General features: G+C 53.6%; 1 protein-coding gene across 4 annotated transcripts in view; it reads right to left on the reverse strand.

Moving 5' to 3' along the window:
* The window catches only part of ANKRD11 (ankyrin repeat domain containing 11), a 135987-nt gene that overhangs the window by 27253 nt on the left and 86254 nt on the right, over positions 1-22480 (reverse strand). For all 4 annotated transcript variants that reach the window (XM_077786396.1, XM_021526920.2, XM_021526921.3 and 1 more), the window contains exon 3: positions 5312-5456. In XM_077786396.1, coding sequence (XP_077642522.1) covers positions 5312-5398 — 87 coding nt within the window. In that variant the 5' untranslated portion in view covers positions 5399-5456. The remainder of the gene's footprint in view (positions 1-5311; positions 5457-22480) is intronic.

Raw genomic sequence — 22480 nt, forward strand, 5'->3', positions numbered from 1 at the left:
TCTGCTGGATTAATGCTGCCTGGGATCTCCATGCACTCAGGAGAAAAAGGGCAGGAATACAACTCATTGTAAAAGTCTGAATCATGGAATTGTTTGGGTTGGAAGGGACCTCAAAGCTCATCTTGTTCCAAGCCCTGCCATGGCAGGGACACCTTGAACCAACCCAGGCTGCTCCAAGCCCTGTCCAACCTGGCCTTGGACACTGCCAGGGATCCAGGGGCAGCCACAGCTGCTCTGGGCACCTGTGCCAGGGCCTCAGCACCCTCACAGGGTAAGATTTCTTCCCACTATCCCACCTAACTCTGCCCTCTGGCAGTGGGAAGCCACGTTGCTAACATCTCCCTGCGGGAGGAGAGACAGAGTCGAGGATCTGTGACAAACCCTCCTGAGAGCAGAGGGGAGCCCAGCGTGGCCCTGGCAGTGCCCATGTGAATCCTGGTGCCAGGCAGGCTCGGGCAGAGCTTCCTTTGCATCCGCCCCAAGGCTGGGAGCTGCTGCTCCCCTCAGCTCTGCATAACCAAATTCCAGCAGCCGAGGAAGCGCCGGCACCGCTTTGAAGATTAATTCCTGCAGTAGCACAATGATAACCTTTCCTACTAATTGGAGCAAGGAAGATCCAGAGTTTGCTTCCCCCTGGAAAGCACAGACCTGCTGGGGAATGCCTGCAGCAGCGGGTGGAACATCAAGGCAGTTGCAGAGTCCAATTCCTGAAAGTTTTAGTTTTCTTATTTTAAGCTTTACTTCCCTAATTATTTCTAATTCTGTAATGAAGAATGTCATCCTTTACTCGAGTCAAACCTGGTTTCATTTTTAGGTCTTCTCATGTTTAAAGTAAGCTCAGACTCGTTGGAATCAGGTTTCACAAATGGAACAAATCCAAATTAGAATCACAAAATCCTGGAATGGTTTGGGTTGGAAGAGACCTCAAAGCTTATCTCATCCCAACTCTTTTTGCCATGGGCAGGGACAACTTCCACTAGATCAGGCTGCTCTGAGCCCCATCCAACCTGGCCTTGAAATTGCAGAGAAACTTGTATGAACAGCCCTGTGTAAGAGCTGGGGCTCTCCAAGGCTGGGGCAGGAGCTTGGGGACGGGGAAGAGTTGAGAGCTCAGCAGCAGCAGCAAGTTCCCCTTTGCAAGTGTTAATAAAAGCTGCTTTGGCAAAGGGCAGCCAGCAGCTGTGAGTGCAGAAAAATCCCCTCCTGCAACACTGCACTTGCAGGAGAGTTACTGTATGAGTAACAACCCACCTCGAGCTACTCTTGCAAAAGTGAAAAGATGCACCGTGAGCTGCTCTCAGCTGCTGTGGTTGGAGCACAAACCCACCAGGAACTGGCCCCAGCAGCCACCCAGAGTGAGATACTGCTGGAAGGGCTTCTCCCAACAGCACCACAGACCCTGATACCAATCTGCTCAGGCACTTGTGACACACAAACTGGCCAAAGGCCAGTCCTCAGAGCAAAAACAATCCTGTGGGGTTTTTTTAATGCAGATTTCTGCAAGATAGAGCTGTTTAGATGGGGCTCTGAGCAACCTGACCTAGTGGAAGGGATGAGATGAGCTTTAAGGTCCCTTCCAACCCAGGTCAGTCCGTGATTCTGTGATTTACAAAGCCATGCAAAGAAGTCTGTATAGAAGTCTGTATTTCCAGTCACCCTGCTCAGACAGAGCCTGACTCGCAGCCCAGTGCTGATGCACAGGCTTGCACTGCCAGCCATGGAAATCCCCAAAGCCCTTTGTTCTCCAAAACGAGCTCCAAGCATTTCAGGTTGTGATGTCAGTAAAAATTAGGCAGCAATGAACAAAACCAGCACGGGCAGCCTGGGAGGAGAAGCCCAGGAGGCCTCCGAGGCTGGTGCCCTGGGCCATGCCCCACGTCAGACTCCTGCTGTGGGCAAACAACCCACGCTGCAAAAAGCAAATGCTGCCACAGAGGGACTTTCCCTGCAGCAGTGGGTCTGTCCTGGCTCTGCCAGCGGGAAGGGAGAGGGGGCAGAAGGTTCCCACCCAGTATCACAAAAAGGAATGGACTCAGTTTTACCCAGAAAGGAACTGAATGTGGTGAGAACCAAACAATTCCCTAAATCTGGGCCCCTCATAGCCTTCCCAAAGCCAGAGCACAACACATGCACACACAAAAAAGTCCAGAAAGTTTCAATTTGTGTTGTTATCAATGCTGCAATAAGACACGTGGAGCGTGGAGGTGACTGGAGCAGAAGCCCCATTCCTGTGAGCCTCAGGCACCAAAGTTTGTAGGAAATATGATCCAGTGATGAGCACGGGCTGATTAACTTCACTGAAATGTCATCTCTTCAGTCACCCAGACTCCCCTGCAGGTTTCACAGCCCAGTGGGTGACTCTGTGCTGGACACGGAGCCCAGCACTCATTCATCCAGTCTGGGAAGCCCTGACAGCACAACAGATTTCACAAAGAACTGAAAAACAAGGACCATGTTCCCTTTTCTGAAAAGGGGAGAAGGGGAAGGAGAAAAATCTCACGTTTTGTAACTTCTGCCAGCTTCTACAAGCAAAAATGGCAAATGCTGTTCTGCTTGGTGCTCACTGCAGCAAAAATGCACTTTTGACTGTGCAAGAGGGAGCATTTCCCCATAAAGAGGCAAAGGCTGTGCTGAGCACACAGCCAGGCCAGGCCCATCAGGAAATGCTTCTGACAACTGATATAACCCTTGCTGTGGTGCTCTGCTCTGCCTCAGTCATGAGTAATCTCCTCCTGCTAGGGGGATCTGTGGATCTAGACCAGAAAGGAGAATTATTCATATATGGCCTGCAGATTTTTACAAAAGCCTCCAGGCTGATGGGAGCAGGAGGAGCCCGGGGGCTGCCAGCGCCCGCCCCGGGCAGGCTTGTGCAGCCTTATAAGGGCTCCACTAACCCTGGGAGAAACGGCTCCTCATCCAACACCACGGAGCACCCAAGGCCCTCAGACACGCTCTTTATTCCTCTTCACTCTCAGGGGTGCATCCCACTAGTTCCCAAGTCCCTCCTGTGGAGGGGCAGGGAGCAGAGAGGCAGGAGTTCCCTGCTGGAGGGAGCTCTGCTGCTGAGAGCAGCAGCTCACAGCCTCTCCTCAAAGCAGGAGCCCTTTGGAGCAGGGCAGCTCCCCCGAGAGCCTGCTACGGGATGGAGCACGGAACTCGGGTGCAAAAGCTGGTGATCACACAACCCTGGAATGATCTGGGTGGGAAGGGACCTCAAAACTTATCTGGTTCCACCCCCTGCCATGGCAGGGACACCTTCCACTAGCCCAGGTTGCTCCAAGCCCCATCCAGCCTGGCCTTGGACAATTCCAGGGATCCAGGGGCAGCCACAGCTCCTCTGGACACTTGTGCCAAGGCCTCAGCACCCTCACAGGGAAGGATTTCTTGCCAATATCCCATATCTAAACCTCTCCTCCTTCAGCTCAAGGCCAGCCCCCTTCTCCCCTGTGGTACTCAGCCCACTGCAGCACCAGGACCCCCCTCCATCTGCCAGAGCTGCAGAGCCCAGGCATGCAAAGCCTCTTTAATGCTAAATCAACTATTGATATTAAGGTCCCATTAAGAGAGAACACTTGCTTGGCATCACTTTGCCACGCTCTCCCCGTGCCCAGGGCAGGTCCCTGTGCCTGACCCGGGCTCTGCCCTCCCTCTCCAGCCTGGCAGGGAAGCTGTGCCAAGCCCCGGCTCGGCCCTTTGAACGTGTTGACAAAGGCAAGATAAATGCAAGGCAGCGGTGCTGACAGGCAGGTACAGCAGCGTCTGCAGGGAGGAGATCCAAGTGCTTTTCCCCTGAGTCACTGCTCCAGATCAGCTTCAGAACCAACCAGAAACAGGGCAAAAGGCACTCGGGCTGGAGCTCAGCCCCTGCAACACAAGAGCTGAACAAGGCAGAACTGAGGGAGCAGAAGCTCTGCCCCGTCCCCTCTCAGTGGCACTCTGAATGGGAGGCAGGAATTGTGTCCCAGTTATTTAGCCAGCAGGAGATAACTCCGCTTCCCGGCGTGCCCCGCGCCGCTCGACCAACCTGCTCTGTAAATAACACGCAGCCTTTGAGCCGCCGGGAGTGGATGGAATAAAATGGGAGCTGATTCATATTCCAACTGATCCTCTCCCTCCCCGAGCACCTGCGCCAGCATTAAGCTTCTTACCCAGCGCAGACTGAGCCTGTATTTACATATCCTGCACTGCTGGGCACAGCCTCCTCTGCCAGGGTAAATGCTGGCATCTTCCCGATGCTACCAGGCAGCTGTTCCCCCTCCAGCATCCCTAATCCCAGATTCTGTCCCTCCTAGCAGCCCCACAGCACTCCTGCACCGACCTGCACTTGCAGCGACACAGAAAGAAATGTGGCAGATACCACCATAACCAAATCCTGCCTGGGATTTTCCTGGTGGCTGTTTTGTATTTTTCTCATTTTGTCAATAATATGAGCTCAGTCGTACCAGGAGTTATTGCTACCATTGGGGTGGGATTGCAGAAGTGACGGAGCTGGGGCTCACCATGCTCGGCTTCAGCTCCCGGGCCTGGCAGAAACTCCCAGGGGAATGCTGAGAAACTGGAGCAAGGAGATGAAAGGGAAGTGGATGAGATTTGTTCCTTAGCAGAATTCAGTAGATGTAGGTTTTCATGTTTATTTAAAGGTAACATTTGCACAGTTTTCTGCACAGCTATTGACTGGAAATGACTGCTATTGAGAAGGGGGAAAAAGCTGAATGAGAACAGACTGGGCTCATGCCTGGAGCAAAATGGGATGAAGAGGAGAAGTGTGAAGGTATTTATCCTTAAACTCAGATTTCATCTCAGTAGTTTCACCTAAGCCATGCCAAACACCAGACAACATCTCAAACCAACTCTCAGAAGCAGCAATTTCAGCAGAGCAACTCCCAGACTGAGCCTGATCCAGTGGTGCTGCTGGGGAAGTCAAAGACAAGGACCTGGATTTCCATCCAAAGGAGGAGAAGCTCCTCCCTCACCCAGCACACACTTGCACCATCACCACATCACTTAAGTCTCCACAGCCTAGTGCAGAAACCCCTAAAAACACACAGAACTTGCAAAAGAGAATCTTCCAAAGCAGCCCCTGTTGCTCAGCTGACTCGGGCCCAGGTGAGCACAGCACTTCCCGGGAAGGACTGCAGCCACAGGGAAACAAACCCAGCCCCATCAGCTGGCAGAGCACCAGCACACCAATGTAAATCCCCAGCTAAGGGCCCAGGGCAACCTCCTGCCACGCCAAATGATGCTATGGCTTCACAACTGAGGCTCAAAAAGCAGCACCCCCAAAGGAAGGCAGGAGGCCCAAACACGTTACCTTTTTCCCCGTTTGTTTCTCCACCATGTCGTTGCTGAGAGAGAAATCTTCTGACTGTGGTGTTTTAGAACACCCACCCTTGGGCATCGTTCTGCCTTCCTTACTTGATCTTCATTTATGCTGCCATCGCCTCATCATCAACCGTCTGTCAGGAGAGAGGAAACGGGAGGTCAGACATCTCAAAAGGATCTCTCCACTGTGGGGGGGAAAAATAGGGCACCTCCTGTGGGGATAAACCCCCTCCCAACCCCTGGATGGCAACACCAGGAGGGCAGAGCTCCCTCAAACGTGGAAGAAGCTGCAGCAGGCTCCTGCCACCTTCCCAGAGAGTTACAGAGGTGCTGCAAGGAATCACATGTGGAATCACACAGTATCACTGAGCTTGGAAAAAACCTCCCAGAACACCGAGTCCAACCTGTGCCCAATCCCAATCTTGTCACCAGCCCAGAGCACTGAGTGCCATGTCCAAGCCTTCCTTGGATGACACCTCCAGGCATGAGAACTCTGTCATCTCCCTGGGCAGACCCTTCCAATGCCTGAAAATCTTTCCATGAAGAAATTCCTCCTGATTTCCTGCCTGAACCTCCCCTGGTACAACCTGAGGCTGTTTCCTCTCACCCTATCACTTGTTTCCTGGGAGAAGAGGCCAACTCCAAACTGGATCCTGCAGCTGCAGACACGGCTTGTTTCATATGCAAGAAATAGCCTAGAAGGGATCAAATCCCACCAAAGAGCAACAGCCCTCCTGCTCCTCACCCACAGCATCACCCCAAGCCCACATAAAGCCTCTGTCCTGAACAGGGGGGTCACACCCTGGGCTGGGACAGCCCTGCACCCCAGTTTGCCACACTCAATTCCCAGAGAACCAAACAGATTCCAACACTTCAATTAGAAATGCACTTTATGACCGTGTGGCCATCGTGAGGCAGGAACAGGGAGCCAGGAGGGCTCGGTGCTCCAGGACTGGTTTGCCACAGCTCCTCACCCTGCTCTGCCCCTTGGCCTGGGAAAGCCAACGTGGGGAGGACAAAGTGCTCCTACTCCTCCTGCTCCTCGTGTGTTGCCTGGTTACAGGGCTGGAAAGACAACTGCCATGTGAGATACAGAGACATGAGCTGGAGCAGGGGCTCAGGACCACCAGCTAGAGCCAAAGGCCTTCCAGGTGAACAAGAATATCTCCTCTCCCAAAACCAGAGGCTGGAAAGCATCAGTGGAATGGGAGATCTGTGAGGACTGACCCCCAGCAACCCCAACATCAACTGGGCTCCTCGGCCCGAGGCTGGAGGGGAACAGACAGGAACTTTTCCCAATGTAATTGTCACCTGCCAGCTCTAAATTGCACGGTTTACATCTCACAGCAGCAGCTCTGCAGAGCTACAACTGCAGGAAATTGTCCAGGGAGATGGCAATTCTCAGAGAGGAGAGAGAGAAGTCTTGTATTTAGAAGTTCCCTGGAAATCCCTTCAAAATTTCTGTTCCATTTACGCCTCAGAGGCCTTAGGACACTTTGGGTTCATTTCTTTTTTTGTTGTTGTTGTTGGTGGTTTTTTGATTTTTTTTGTTTTGTTTTGGTTTTTTGTTTTGTTTTGTTTTGTTTTTAAAGGTGGTTCAGAGGCCCCAGCCCTGAAACAGCACAAATTCCCAGACCAAAGCACCAGGCAGAGACAGTGCTGGGGTTTCCAGCAGGAGACTGTGCTTCCCAAGGCAGCTCATGCTCCAGCCCAGCTCCTCTGCCTGGCGGAGGGAAGGTTGTTATCTCCTATTTCATATCCTGTATTTAGGAACAGAACTTTGGGAACTGAGAAAACACCTCCTCGTGCCCCCTGCTCGACACGGGGACAGCTGAGCTTTGGGACAGCCCACAGGGTCCCCTCCACGCTGCACATCCTTTGGGCCCCTGCAGGAGCAGCTCCAGCCATTCCCAGCCCCAGGAATCTCCCTCTGCCAGGCATCATTAGCCAGCTGGGAAGATGTAAGAATTATTTCCCCTCGGTTTCTCTTACAGGGGCTCATTAAGGTGCAGATACAGGAGACAGGAGTGTGTGCTTGGGAGGAGGCAGGAGCAGAGGACAATATTCCCTTCAATATCCACTGCAAATCTAAGAGGTGGAAATTCAGATGAAGTGCTGGGCAAGGGAACTTTATTTACTCCTTGCAATGGCTATTAAACCAAATCAGCTTCACCAGCAGCCAAAACCCAACCCCAGCTCAAAGCACCCCATGATCTGCATGCTGCCAATGTATTCCCAAAAAAATCGTGCCCACTCCCAAGTCTTTGTGGCTGCTTGTACCAGGCTAGGCACCTATTCACGTGGAGCTTCCAAAACCTGTTTAACTGAGAAAAGGCCAGACGGATGCCAGATTAATTCTGCGCCCCTTCTGTTCGCGGAGCTGACTCATTACACTTGGAAAGCCGGCTGCCTCTCCGGGTAAACACAGCCCTGGCCTGTTCCACAGCTTGCAGGGAGTATCACATTTGCACAACAATTACCGACAACGAAGCAGCCTTCGTTTCATTTTTAAGCACGTTTAATAAGTTCGTTTCATTTTTAAGCACGTCTAATAAGTTCGTTTCAGTTTTAAGCACGTTTAATAAGAGTCAGAGGGGAGGCACAGATTCCTGGCTGGGAGAGCCTTCCCCAGCTCCAGACAGCATTTGTAGAGTGGCAAATCTAGGGCTGTAGAATGACAATTTGGCTTCAATCCCTCCTAATTTAGGAGCTGGACGAGCCACCCCCTTTCCACGATTCCCCTCTCAAGCTCACCTCCCTACAGGAGACAACCAGCACCCTTCCTGCTTCACAATTAACTCAGCTCCTCGGAGGAGCCGATTACATGTGGCTGCACAATAGCAAGTGGGGGACTGAGTGAGCTCAAGAGAATATAATCCCTCGTACTTCTCCAGGAAAACAAAGGAGCTGTTTACCCCTGGCCAGGGGCCAGCCCTGGCTGCGTGCGTGGCCAGCCCGGTGCACACCAGGCCCCCAGCCTGGCCACAGCAGACCCTGCTGCTGGAGAGGCTGATCCCACGCAACCCCCTGGGAAAGCGGTGAAGAGAGAGGGGGAGCCTGCCCTGGGATGGACTGGCCTGGCACGGCAGCTCCTGCAGCTTCAGGACGGCTGGATCCAGCAGGGAAGGCCATGCTGGTCCCAGCCCAGGGAGCAGTGCCAGCCAGGAGAAAGCTGGAGGAGCAGGGCTGACACCCAGCCCAGTCACCCTGCTCTCGACCGGGGGCCCTCCTGCTCCATCCTGCCCTGCGAGGGGGTCGGAGCCCACACAGCAGCCGAGCACCCTCCCAGAGGATGGAGGAACAGGACTCTCTGGAACACCAGCAGCAGCAGGGCTGGAGCCATGCAGAATGAGTTTGGCTGGGAATGGCAGGGCTCTGCAGAGCCAGCCCCGGGCACACCCACCCACGATCGTCCCCTGTGCCCTCACTGGGCCAAGGAAACGGTTGAAAATGGGTTTTGTTTTGCCCAGGGCATACCAAATCCAAGCCACACACTGAGACCAAATACATCTGCGAAGGACCTCAGAAGGCCACGGCCCTAAAGGGATGGAAGGAAGGGGTGTCATCTGCCCCTTGGAGGGAGGAGGAAGAGGAGGAGGATGAAAGCACTGCTGGCTACAACCCCAGGACATGTGGGCAGCCGGGAGGCAGCGTGGGAGCAGTGGCACCCATTAGCCAGGACAGGTTCCCGTGAAGGCGAGGGGCAAACTGGGACAGGCACAGAGAACAAGGACAAAGCCCACAGACAGACCCCAGCTCCTGCAGACAGCACCAACACCGGGCCTGACAGGAGAGCAGCTCCTCATAAACCAACCCTGTGGATCCCCATGTACATTTAAACTCCCCATCCCTACCCCTCCTGCTTCATGGAACCAGTGAGCAACATCCCAACATCCTTATCTGTGCCATGGGCAGGGACACCTTCCACTGGACCAGGCTGCTCCAAGCCCCTTCCAACCTGGCCTTGGACACCTCCAGGGATGGGGCAGCTTCTCTGGGCATCCTCCCCACCCTCACAGGAAAGAATAAAGAACATTTCCAGATGTATCTGCAAGGGGAATGACAGCCTTTCCTGGACCCAGCCCTCCTCCCCTGCCCTCCCGCAGAGCAGCCAAACTCCTGCCATTCAATCTGAAGCCACAACAAATGAGCTCATGCCCACGATCTGTGCACTGCAGCCTGCCTGTACCCCGCCAGCTTGGAGTAAAAAAGCTTGTGAAGCCTTCTTTAAATGCCAGAATAGGAGGGAGCTGGCTGGAGGCTCCTGCCCGTGCAAACCCCCCGATGCAATTAGAGCCCAGACATTATTTGCACAGCTCCAACACGTTTGTTTGGTCTGAAAAGGTTGGAATAGGAACAAGCCTGTGAAAAATGAAAATTTTAATACTTCAGTCTCCTTTTAAGAACGCTGTCTTCAATCTTTGAAAATTGCCTTAGATTAATAACTCACACCCACAATTTGACAGTTGTCCTCCAGCTCTGGAAAGCAAAGGCAAAAAACCCAAGAGCTGATGTTTTTGAACACAGGTAATCACTGAACCTCAGAATGGTTCGGGTTGGAAGTGACCTCAAAGCTCATCCCGTGCCATGGACAGGGACACGTTCCACTAGAGCAGGCTGCTCCAATCCCTACCCAACACTTCCAGGGCTGAGGCAGCCACAGCTTCTCAAAAACACCATCCCAGCCTCAACCCAGCCCTGCTGCGTGCTCAGGCTGTCCACCAAAGCATCACCTGCCCTGCACCAGTCCATCCACCTGTCCCAGCACCTGTCTGGCCAGCATGAGCCACAGTTAGTCTCTAAAAGTGCCCATGAGCAGCAGAAGGACGTGCAGCTTGGGGAACAAGGAACAATTGCTCTTTGTGCTCCAGCTCGGCTCCGGAAGAGCGAAGTCCGTGGTTTTCCACAGTGAGTACACAGGGCTGGGAGCAGCAGCAGCCCTGCAAACCTGCACAGCAAACACAGGTGGTTTCCTCAGCACTGACAGTGGGTAAGCACAAAGATTAGCTGTTGCTGAGCTAGAGCAGTGTGAGGTGCTGATTCTTACAGCCACAACTCAAAGCGAGGAGCATGGCTGGAGCACAGTCGGTGGGGAAGCACTGTCACCTGGTGTCACAGCTGGGCTCGCCCTGGTCTCACAGCTCCACCATGTCCTCACCTCCAGCTCCACATCCTTCCTTACCCTGGGAACCTGCTACCTGTTTGCTCCTGGCTTTTGAAAGGGAATGGCGCTCCTTATCAGGAGTTCTTAGAGATGACACCTCTTTCTTCAACTCTTTGCTCAGCTCCTTTCCTGTTCTCAGTCACTGCCTGGTCCCAAGTAAATGTCCTTTCTTCTACCTTTCCAAAAATATTTATTCTGCTTTACCCCACATATCCTGACCTCCTGATATCATGCAACAACTGGCTTGGGCAAGGCTTCTGTTCTCTCAAACACACACCAGCCAAGTAAACTTACTATGATGGAACCACAGAATGTCAGACTGGGACAGAAGGGACCTTAAAGCCCGTCTCATTCCAGCCCTGCCATGGCTAGGGACACATTCTGCACATCAGGTTGCTCCAAAACGTGGCCTTGGACACTTTCAGGGACAGGGCAGCCACAGCTGCTCTGGGTTACCAGTGCCAGGGCCTCACCACCCTCACCGTAACAAAATAAGTTACTTAAATTAAACTGAATTAAATAATATTACTGAATTACAGCAGCTGTTAGTATTTCAATCTTTTGTGGGACAGATGCCCCTTCCCAGAGCTCCTCAGGACCTCCAGAGAACAACACAGTGGAGCAGCTGAGGCTGCACATGGATGTGCACCCAGGTCTCCAAGGATCACCATGAATGTCCAGCTCCTCCATGGTTCTCCAGCATGGCTCCACCACACGAACCCATCCTGCCTAAGGGGTTCAATTCAAACCACAACCCCACACCTGTGACCTGCCAGTGCCTCCTCCTACCCCAGCAAGAGGTCAGTGGTCTCCAATTCTGACAACTCAACGTATTTCTACTGCACCAAGTGTTGCTATTTAACAGGATACTTGGAAATTTCTGCTCAACCAGACTGTGATTCAGAATTTTCCAGCTGGGACCACTCTCAGGAGACACAAAATCCAACTAGAAGAGCCCTGACAGTGCCCTGCACCCACAAGCAGCCACTCGCCTGTGTGGTTTCTCCGGGAGCAATTTTTCCCACAAACCCTTCCCTCAATTATCTGTACACAGCTGCCTCTGGTATTGCTCCATTTCGGGATGCTGCTGATGATCTGGTTCCTGGCCAAGTTACAAAACTGTACTTGGAGTCAGTGCTCCGGGCTGCGGTCTGGGAGCAGGATTAGCTGTGATGTGGAAACCTCTGGAGCAGCCGGAGTGGTACAGGAAGGCTGGAGCAGCACAGGGCCTGCTGCACCACTGCTAGCCAGGGTGGGAAAGCTGATTATGACACTGTTGTCCTCTCTGGGATGGCTCTGGATCACCAGCCCAGATCAAAACCTGCCAGAGAGGGAGGGAGGACTCTGAGCTTCTCCCATCTCCTCTTGGCTTCTGCTGGACACTCATCAGGTTTCAGCCAGGGAAGAGCTGTAACCACATCTGCCAACACAGTCACTACCAGAGTTTCTGCACATCAACCTCCTGACAACAATGATCAGCTCCACATGACTATTCCCACTGCTGCTGCACATGGGAGGAAAAACACAGGCCAGACTACCCAGCATAAAGAGAACAAGGGAGAAACGTGATACTGGTGAGCTGAGACGTCCAAGCAGGACAAAGCCTTCACCGGGATGTGAGCTGGATCTCAAAGGTCCCACCAGCTGGGAAAGACAGGGATCCCCCAGGGCTGCTTTATCCTGGTAAAATTTGACCACACAGATCTGCAGAACCAGCTCCATTCCCGGGACAGTTTGGGGAGCTGGGCTCTGCCCCCCCATGCCCGACACAGAGCGTGGCTGCGGCTTCCAAGCACAGCTCGACAGGTTCAGGAGCATCAGCCAAGCCCCAGAAACAAGCCAGACCCGATTCTCAAGACAGAGAAACAAGTGAGCACAGACAATTGCTGACCAGCACGGACCAAAGGGTGACAGATGAAGCAGCAGTGGCTGTTGGTGCCCCGGCAGCGACCTGCGTCACCACGCCACGGTGGCACCGGGGCTGCAGGGCTGGCAGGGGCTGCTGGCTCTCTCTTGGCCAGGCTGAGGATCCCCTGTGCTCCCCCTGTGCATGGTCCATCTTCCCTGGGTGGACTGCTGGACCACGGCCCTGTCCCCAGGGGAGGCTGCAGGACCAGCACTGCTCCCATGGAAAGCTCGTGGCAGCTCCGGCGAGTCCCATCTGCTGCTCAGCTGCACAACAGGAGGGCTTGGGAAGGGAGCAGGATCAAGAATGCATTTGGGCTCATTTTTGGCTGTTTAAACGAGCACAGGCGTCACCATTCTGTGGCCTCATCGCCGACAACTCTGTGTTCATCTCTGGGCACTCAGAATTGGCTCTGGCATAACAGAGCTGAGCAGAGACCTGCCCTGGGAGCCTGGGCTGCCCAAATTCATAAATACTCCATATTCCCAGTGTCCATCTCTGTACATACGTGTGCACATGGACACACACACACATACTTCATGGACACACAGCCCCCAGTAAAACCCAACTGAGACTTACTCCTGTCCTGCCCAGTTTTTGTATCAGTGTGCCCACATCTAGGAGAAGAAACAGCCTTAACTACAAACAAACCACATGACTTAAGCTCTTAAACTCGAGAGGAGATCACAACCAAGCACATTCATTACATAGGAGAGAAACCAAAAATATTTTACATAAGGTGCTATGACCCAACAGGCTCCTTCAAGCTGAGAGAACCTCGACTGAGGGCTCTGCAACACCAGCTACCCTCCCAGTGAAATCCCTGCTTGAGCCTCGGGGGATTTGGACAAAAGTTTTGGGATGATTGTGTTTATATCTGGTTTCAGTCCATGATGTTGCAACAACCAAGTAACATCTTCTCCCAGCTGTGAGCAGGAAAATCCATGGTAATGGCAGCAAAACATTCCTCAATCTCCCATTCTTGCACAATTCTTCCCAGGACCCTTCTTTCCATCTCAGCATCCTCGTGCTTCATCCCAGTGTGGGAAATAATTTTGGTGGATTCAGGAACAAGGTCCAGACAGAACAAATCTCACACAGGGGCCCTGAAGGCATCAGGCTTTGGGGAAAACCCAGCACAGAACTTCAGTGATTTCCTCTTATTTGGGGTCTGCAAACCCAGGAGTTTTGTTTTCCTGTTTCTTCTTTCTCACTGAGGCCAGTGGCTTCCAGATTCCAGGCTCACATTTGATCCATGTACAAAACACTTTGCAGCAGCACTGGGATTTGTATGCCATGTTACTGTCAGCTTTTAAATGACAGGGCAACAACTGAATAGACATGGACAGAGGCCAGGTTGAAACGGGCTTGGAGCAACCTGGTCTAGTGGAAAGTATCCCTGATCATGGCAGGGGGTGGAATGAGAGGAGCTTTAAGTTCCCTTCCCAACCAAACCATTCCATGATTCTATGAAAAGATTGATTCATAGCTCACGTTAAACTGGAATTCTGTAAGCACAGAAAGCACCTGGGGAGACGAGGAAAAGCCTGGGCCATGAGAAATCCCAGCCCCGTGCCAGGGCAGCGCTGGGCAGGGAAGCCCTTCTCCCAAGCACGCCACGGAGCAGCTCGGCTCAGCGCCAGGGCCGGGCAAGCGCCGGGCTCCAGCCACGCTCCCAGCTCCAGGCAGGCAGCAGGGAAGGGCAGGGAGGCACAGTGGGGGCATGGAAGGGCTGCCGTGAACATTTCTGGGCTCGCTCAGAGCTGGCTCCCCTTGTCCTCAGCTGCGGGTGCTCTCCCCCAGCAGCAGAACCGTCACCACACTTTTTGGAGCTCTCCAAAAGCCACGGTGGCTGCCTGAGCCCTGACACGCCGATACCAACAGTGGATTTCCTGATTTTGGAGCTCTCCAAAAGCCACGGTGGCTGCCTGAGCCCCGCATGCCGATACCAACAGTGGATTTCCTGATTTTGGAGCTCTCCAAAAGCCATGGTGGCTGCCTGAGCCCCGCACGCCGATACCAACAGTGGATTTCCTGATTTTGGAGCTCTCCAAAAGCCACGGTGGCTGCCTGAGCCCCGCATGCCGATACCAACAGTGGATTTCCTGATTCTTTCAGCTGGAGGTGGAAGCTGACGACAGCCCATCACTACCGACCGAGCCGTGCGACAGGAAAGCTCTTGCTGTGCTTCCGTGGGGCTCCGCGTGCCACAGCCAGCACGGCAAACACAAATCCTGGGCTCCTCCAGCCAGCCACACAGCCTCTGCTGCCAGGTGTGCGGGGAGCAGCACCGTGCCCGCGACCTTCCCCAAGTCTGCTCTCCTTGTTCCCAAAACCAAACCTCCCGTCCGGTTTTCCTGGTCCAGCATGTGGTGACTCGGCTGTGCCAGGCTGTGCCAGGCTCAGCTCAGGCCGGGCTCAGCTCTGTGCCAGGCTCAGCTCAGCTCTGTGCCAGGCTCAGCTCAGGCTGGGCTCAGCTCTGTGCAGGAGTCTCAGGCCGGGCTCAGCTCTGTGCCAGGCTCAGCTCAGGCTGGGCTCAGTTCAGGCCAGGCTCAGCTCTGTGCAGGAGTCTCAGGCCGGGCTCAGCTCTGTGCCAGGCTCAGCTCTGTGCCGGGCTCAGCTCTGTGCCAGGCTCAGCTCTATGCCAGGCTCAGCTCAGCTCTGTGCCAGGCTCAGCTCTGTGCCGGGCTCAGCTCTGTGCCAGGCTCAGCTCTGTGCCAGGCTCAGCTCAGCTCTGTGCCAGGCTCAGCTCAGCTCTGTGCAGGAGTCTCAGGCCGGGCTCAGCTCTGTGCCAGGCTCAGCTCTATGCCAGGCTCAGCTCAGCTCTGTGCCAGGCTCAGCTCTGTGCCAGGCTCAGCTCTGTGCCAGGCTCAGCTCACGATGGGCTCAGCTCTGTGCCAGGCTCAGTCAGGCCGGGCTCAGCCCTGTGCCAGGACCCTGGCCAGCCACACGTCACAGCCCAGGGGAAGGGGCCATCCTGGGCCAGGGGCCCGCAGGGGAGGTTTGGGCACAGCACAACCCTGCTGCTCCTTTGTAAATACTCAAAGCAAGGTGAATTCTCCACAAAGCTGCAGCTTTCCGTCTCCCAAATCACACAGCTTTTGAAGGAGCTCTGTTGTATATAAAGACACAGGAATTTACCAAAAAGGGGATTTTCTTCTATGGGGGACACTCCCTTTTCTCTACATAGCTCTTGTTGAAGGTGCCATGGGGAGCTCTAAGAACGCACCTGCTTTAACCATTTTTTTTCTAAGGACATGAGTCCCAAAAAACAAAAACCTGAGAGCCCCTCCTGATTTTGAGCCCAGTGAAGTGACACGAGGCCTCTGGTAAAACAATTTGTTAAAAAGCTGTTGCTTCAACACTGGCCAAAACCTGAGAATACACAGAGATGTTGTGGATCCTCCATCCCTGGAGGTGTTCAAGGCCAAGTTGGACAGGGCTTGGATCAACCTGCTCTAGTGGAAGGTGTCCTTGCCCATGGCACAGGGTGGGACGAGATGAGCTTTGAAGTTCCCTTCCAAACCAAACTATTCCAAGACTCTGTAATTCTAGGAATACCTGGAGCACCTGACCAGACATGTGCTGTGGTGGGACATGCGTGGCCAGCATAGCCCCACCACAGCTAACCCAGGAGCCCCAGCATCTCCCAAAAGGCAAAGCTCAGACAACACATACGGGTGGCAAACTGGGGGAAAAAATCCCAACAGATTCTCTGCCGCCTCCTTGTCTTCCTTAAAAAGCAAGGTCTGTCTCCCAGCTGCCTGCTGGATCCGCCTGCCTCCCCCAGGCTGAGGAGCCCGGGGTGAACACGTGGCACTTGGTAGCAGAATTTGGAGAAGGGAGGGATCAAAGCCAGGCTTTGTGACCCTGGCAGGGGGAAAATAAGCTGTGAGTGACAGGCAACCTCTACCCCAAGAGCAACTCAAAGCCAGGCTGCAGCCACACCAAAATAACATGTCATGGGATGTATGGAGCCAAGCCTTGGAGCGGGATCATGAGGATCCAGGTAGGAATGGAACAACGGGAGCAGCACTATTTCCTGCTGGTCCCCCAGGTCTGTGCCAGGCTGATGTGGCACACCTGGCACATGGCACATGTACTCCCAGCAGGATCACAGCAAGGAAAAGGGAACCACAGGCTCGAGAGCTGAGCACAGCCAGCTTCTCCCTGAGTCTGAGGGCTGAACCTTCTCACAAACTGGAGTGGAACCCTGGCAGAACCCAGCTGAGGAGCACACAGCCACACTGAGCTCCCCCTGCACCAGAGGGGGAGCCCACGGAGGGCTCAGCCCCAGGGGCCTTGGGAGCAGAACAGGAGTGTCAGCCTTTGGCAGAGCTCTGTGCTCTTGGCTCGGTCCTGCACCTGTGTAGTGAATTAGGACACAGAAAACAACCCAACCACGTCTCGTCCCAGACTGATTTTGCCACCTAGCCAAGGTGAGGGAGATGGGAATGTCAGAGCTGCAGTTCCCAAGCACTGCACAGTGAAGCTCATCCATCCCTCCACAGAGTCCCACAGACTGGGCAGCTTCACCAAACACCTCCTGGCTGAAACCTGCCCAGCAGAGCCTGGCCAGCTCCAGGGAGCACTGCCCTGTGAACACTGAGGTTCACCACACACCTGGGCTGGGGGATACAGCACTCGGGACTTGAAGACAATCGACAACAAAACATCTGAATTCACCATGGGCTCCACGTGATCCCACCATGAGCTCCACCACCTGCAGGAGCAACACTGGAATTTCCTCCTTGGGCTGCTGACCTACTAAACTGGTTCGAATCAGCAGCATCAAAGAGTCCATGTCGGAAAGGGCTTTAACAGGCTGGAAAGGGGTTTCACAGCCTGGCAGGGCTTTTACTGCCCGCACGCTCCGTGCTGGCTCTGCAGGGAGCTTTGCTCCTGGCCAGCTCCCTCCGGGCTCTGTTTGCCCACGCCGGCTGCCCCGGCCGTGCAAACACCGGCCCCGGGAGCCGCCGGCCCCGCCGCGGTATCGTGGCAACGTGGCCGAAGCCGGCTCTGCAAACTCACCGAGTGTGCAAATTAATTTCATTATCCGCTCTTGCACATCATGAGGAGGGAAAACAAATAACCTGCCCGAAAGTACATTCTAGTAATGATTAACACGGCGTCAGCGGAGCCGGACGGGCCAGGAGCAGAGCCTGGCACTGCCTGGCCGCCGCAGCGCTGGGCACGGTTCGTAAATACAAAACCCAGCCTCGTGCTGCCTTTGCTCCCTGAGGATTCTCCACACGCCTGGCTGCACCTACAGCAAAACTGCCCGTCCCAGTATCTCACCAGCAAAGCTCTTGGCTTCCATTTGCTTTTGCTTTCACGGAATCAGTGAGGTTAGAAAAGACCTCCAAGAGCAGCAAGTCCAACCCGTGAGCAATCCCCACCTTGTCACCAGACCTGTGCACTGAGTGCCACATCCAGGCACACCCTGAACACCTCCAGGGATGGGGACTCCACCACCCCCCTGGACAGCCCCTGCCACTGACTGACAGCCTCTTCCATGAAGAAATTTTTCCCAGTGTCCAACCCGAGCCTCCCTTGCACAATGTCCCTTTTCCCCCCCACAAACACTCTGGAGCACCCTGAGCTGTCAGGGCTGTACACAAACCTTCTCTGGTGATGACTAAAACCCAGGTGTGTGCACTGAGTGTTCTGATTCCCATTTTACAGTAAAAGCCTCCTTTAGCTGGCAGCGATGCTGCTCTGTCCCAGAAATCCCCCTCCCCTCCAAAAAGGAGAGCAAACTCTGAGATTTAATACCCTGTAGCACATGATAATTTAATCCAGTGCTGCATGCCTGCATTACATGGCCCCTTCCCCATCCTGACAGGCATAAATCCCGTGCTATGGCAAAATATGTTTAGGGAACTGGAATTTCTGCTTTAGGGTTCACACAGCAACCTTAACTCTTAGAAATCCAAGCCACTCTTTGTCCCATGATGAAGTGGCTGTAGATGACAATGAACCCCACAGGCTTGACCCCACCACAAAGCACTCCTGAGGGCTGCACTTCTGCCAGGAATTGAGGGGATCCCTCCCTGCCTGCTCTGCTTGCTTCCTGGAGAGCACTTGGAAAGCACCTTCTGAGGCTCTCAGTTTGGGGGGATTTAATTTAATCACAGTAAACTGAGAAGTTCCCAGTTTGGAGGAAGGCAGAGCAGAGCACTCTGAACCTACCAAAGCCAGGCTGGACAAGGCTGGGAGGAGGGTGTCCCTACCCATGGCAGGAGGTGGAACAGGATGAGCTGCAAGATCCCACCCAAACCATCCCATGATTCTGTGATTCTACAGCAGGGCTGTGGCAGAGCTCCAGCAAATCTTCAGGCATTATTAGTAAGCCATTAAGAGACACTGTCAAGACAGATAGGCTTTGAGATTGCTTTCCAAGGCAGTTGTCAGGGACTTTGGGATGCACCAGGTGCTGCAGCAGCAGCTCAATTTTCCCTGCAAGCAGCCTGTCATGTGAGCACTGCTTTAACAGGGACCTCACAGCAAGAATCCAAGATTTTTCCAAGGTGCAGCCACATCCTGAACCCGGCCTGGCATTGCAGCATGGCAATGGGGCTTAGTCAGAGCCTGGTTTGGATGAGATTCCTGTACAAACCTGCTCCCACAGGAGCACTCAGCTCCCTGCAGGCCCAGCCTGGGGACAGAGCACCCCGACCCAGGGGTGCTGATTCACCAGACAGGCTCCTCCACCCCCTGTCCCAGCGCCACAGGGCCACCAGAGCCCGTAGATCCATCTGCGCCCTCCTCCCTCCCCGTGCCTTGTTTTTGGCAGGCAAGATCCAGCTGCACATCCACAGCCCTTAAAACAAATTCCCCCGTGGTTCCCAGAGCTTTTTATCCCCATGTTCTGAGAGTATCAGTATAAACAGATCTGCACAGAAATTCTTTCATCTTCTTCTACCGGCCAAGGGCTCCTTGTGCTGCTCTGCAAGGCTGGAGAGCGTGGTGACCTTCAAGGGCTTCCCCAGCCTTCCTCCTCCTCCTCCTCCTCCTCCTCCCACTCCACCAACAGGTCACAAACCCAGCCATGGCTCCTCATGGATCCTATGTGCTCCATGCACACAGAATCCCTGAGTCACTGAGTTTGGAAAAGACCTCCAAGATCCCCACCTCACTACAACCTCCATGGGATCTTCACACTACATTGCCACCCCTGCTCCTCCCTGACTGCCCCTCTGGGAAGGTACAGGTCCCCACTGGCCAAATCCAAAGGTATTTTCACATTCCCCTCTATTTCCAGGCAGTTTCTGTATGACTCACGCACTGTCACAACCCATTTTCCCTGAGTTAAGTTGAAGTGCAGGGATTTGAAGTCAAGTCATCCATTCATGCTGTATTTTCTCCTCTTTCCCTCTCTCCTCGAGACCTCCCCAAGTACATTTTCCTAAAGTCCTCTGTATATCCCTATTCTGCTCGACCTGGCCACATGGTTTTACAGGAATAGCATTAACCAACACATTTAATCTACACTGCTTTTTGGTTTTATGGGGTTTTCTCCTTTTTTAAAATCAGCAGTACAGTTTTCCATAGTCCAAGTGGATTCAAAGATCATCCACAAACTATTTCTACCCTCTTCCATTTAAAGACACACTCAGCATTTCTCAGAGAGCACAGACAAGACCTCTACACCACAAGAAGGGTGATTTTCTGCCTTTCTAATGTAAAAAAGCACCTGTTTCTATTTCTGGGCCATAACACAGTATCCATAAGTGTGTGTGAGCAGGAAACACAGCAGATCCAGAGCTGGAAGTTGCTTCCAATCCCTCATTACTCTGGATGGATGGAAATTGCTGGATCAGGACACTTCCACCCGCTGGTTTTCTCTCCAATCCTTGGTTTTTTTTGCATCTTTACATCCTTTTGCATCTTTTAACACGTGACCAGCCTTAAGAAGCTGAGTTCTGTCCTCATTTTAGTGCGAGCTCACCACGCTGCTGCTGCCATCAGCCCAAGGGTGTGAGTCACAACCCAGCCTGCACATGAAGAGCTTTATTTAAAATCCCAGGGAAATGTTAACGCCTCGGTGCCGTACGGGGAAGGTCTATCCCACCCCATCCCACCCACGGTGCTGCACCAGCCCCATCACCTGGGGTGGGTGTGCTGAGCCACCAGAAAGCGAGGCTGGAGCTGGGAATGTGTCCAGCAGCTACCCCAGCACACGGGGGCCTCACTGTTCCCAGTCAATCCCACCTTCCATGCAAAAGGGAATTGTGTGAAATCCAAGGAAAATCCACATAGAATTACCCCCAATGAGCTCTGAGCACAAGTTCCTCTCCAGGCAGTTATGGCAGGCTCAGATTTAAAGGACACATGAATGTAGCCCCCGTGTAGGAATTATACTTGGCAATGATCTATAAATAATTGTGTTATTTACTCATTTCAGCAAATCCTAAAATGGCCTCTCAATATATAATGGGGCCCATGAGAAACACGGGGACAAACCTTCCTGGTGCAACAGGACAAAGGGTGATGGTTTTAAACTAAAAGAGGAGAAATTCAAATCAGATATAAGGAAGAAATTCTTCCCTGTGAGGGCGGGCAGGCCCTGGCACAGGGTGCCCAGAGAAGCTGTGGCTGCCCCTGTGTCCCTGGAAGTGTCCAGGGAGGACACAGAGGAGGCTTGTAGCAAACTGGGATAGTGGAAGGTGCAGGAACAGGATGGACCTTATGGTCCTTCCAACCCAAAGCACTCCATGATTCTGTGATGATTCCATACTGATGCTCCCAAGAGTGGCAGCTCAGGGTGGTGGCACTTGAGGGCCAGGTCTCCAGCTCCCACTTCCAGGCTAAATCCATCACCTGTAAGAGGTCAACAGCCCTTCCCACACCACAGCACAAGTGACAAACTCCTTAAGGTCACACATGACTGATCCAAATGCCACTGGCCAACAGACCCTGCCAGGAGCCATCAGAGATGGTTCTCCAGAGCCTCTTGCTCCTGCCATGGGACCTGCTGCATTCCAGACCATTCCCAAGGCCAACCCAGGCAGCAGAGCATCCTCCTGCAGTTCCTGGCACACCGACCACAGGGTTTGGCTACTCCAGGTCTGCACCCCTGGCAGCCACCTCCTGGTGCTGATGGGGATGGTCACGATTCACGTTGGTCTCTCTAAGCCCTTTCACCTCAGAGCCTCGTGACTGGGATTGAGCCAAGAGATTAAAAACAGCTTGTGAAACACAAAGTGCGATTGTTTCCTTTGGGGCTGACCAGCAGGGCACGGACAGGCTGGGATATGGACAAACCAGGGGCTTTCCTGTGGAATGCAGGATGTCACAGGTGCCACCCTGTGCCAGGACATGCTGGAGCTGTGCAGGACAGGCAGCGCTTCCCTGCCAAACTCAGCCTGTGCACACAGCACATCCCACAACACTGGGATACACCGGAAATTCTGGCACTGGAGTTACAGCAAAACACAGCTTGTTTAGTCCTCTGCTACGGATGTACAACAGCAAATTAAACCACAGAATCCTGGAATGCTCTGTGTTGAAGGAACATCAGTCTCATTCCACGCCCTGCCATGGGCAGGGGCAGCTTACACTATCCCAGGTTGTTCCAACCCCATCCAATCCAGCCTTGGACACTTCCAGGCATCCAGGGGCAGCCACAGCTTTTCTGCACAACTTGTGTCAGCCCCTCACCACCCTCACAACGCCCTCGTCCCATGGGAGCAGCTTTTGCTGTCCCACTACAGCCAGCCCCTCCACCCCACAGATGAAGGATGTGAGGACCCAGCACTATTTGTAGCTGATTTTACTTCCAAAAAGGCCGACAGAAACCAGCTGTGGCCACTCACTCCCACCATGACTCTTGCAGATGCTCTGCTCTTGCTGAGATGTGAACAGGGGAATTTTATTTCCTTGCTTTCTAAAAAGTGCCTGAGGAACAGGTTTAGTTTAGTGCAGGAACGTGTGGCAGGGAAGGACCAGCTCAGCACTTTGGACACCCAGCCAAGGCATCGATTAGGACTGGCTTTGCACACTAATTGCCATCAGAACTGCCCCTCCCCTCCCCTGGAGTCGAGCCCTGAATGGGGGCATTGTCTCAGGGCAGAGCAGCTCTCCAG

This window comes from Lonchura striata, chromosome 13, assembly GCF_046129695.1.
Source record: "Lonchura striata isolate bLonStr1 chromosome 13, bLonStr1.mat, whole genome shotgun sequence".
Lineage (NCBI taxonomy): Eukaryota > Metazoa > Chordata > Aves > Passeriformes > Estrildidae > Lonchura > Lonchura striata.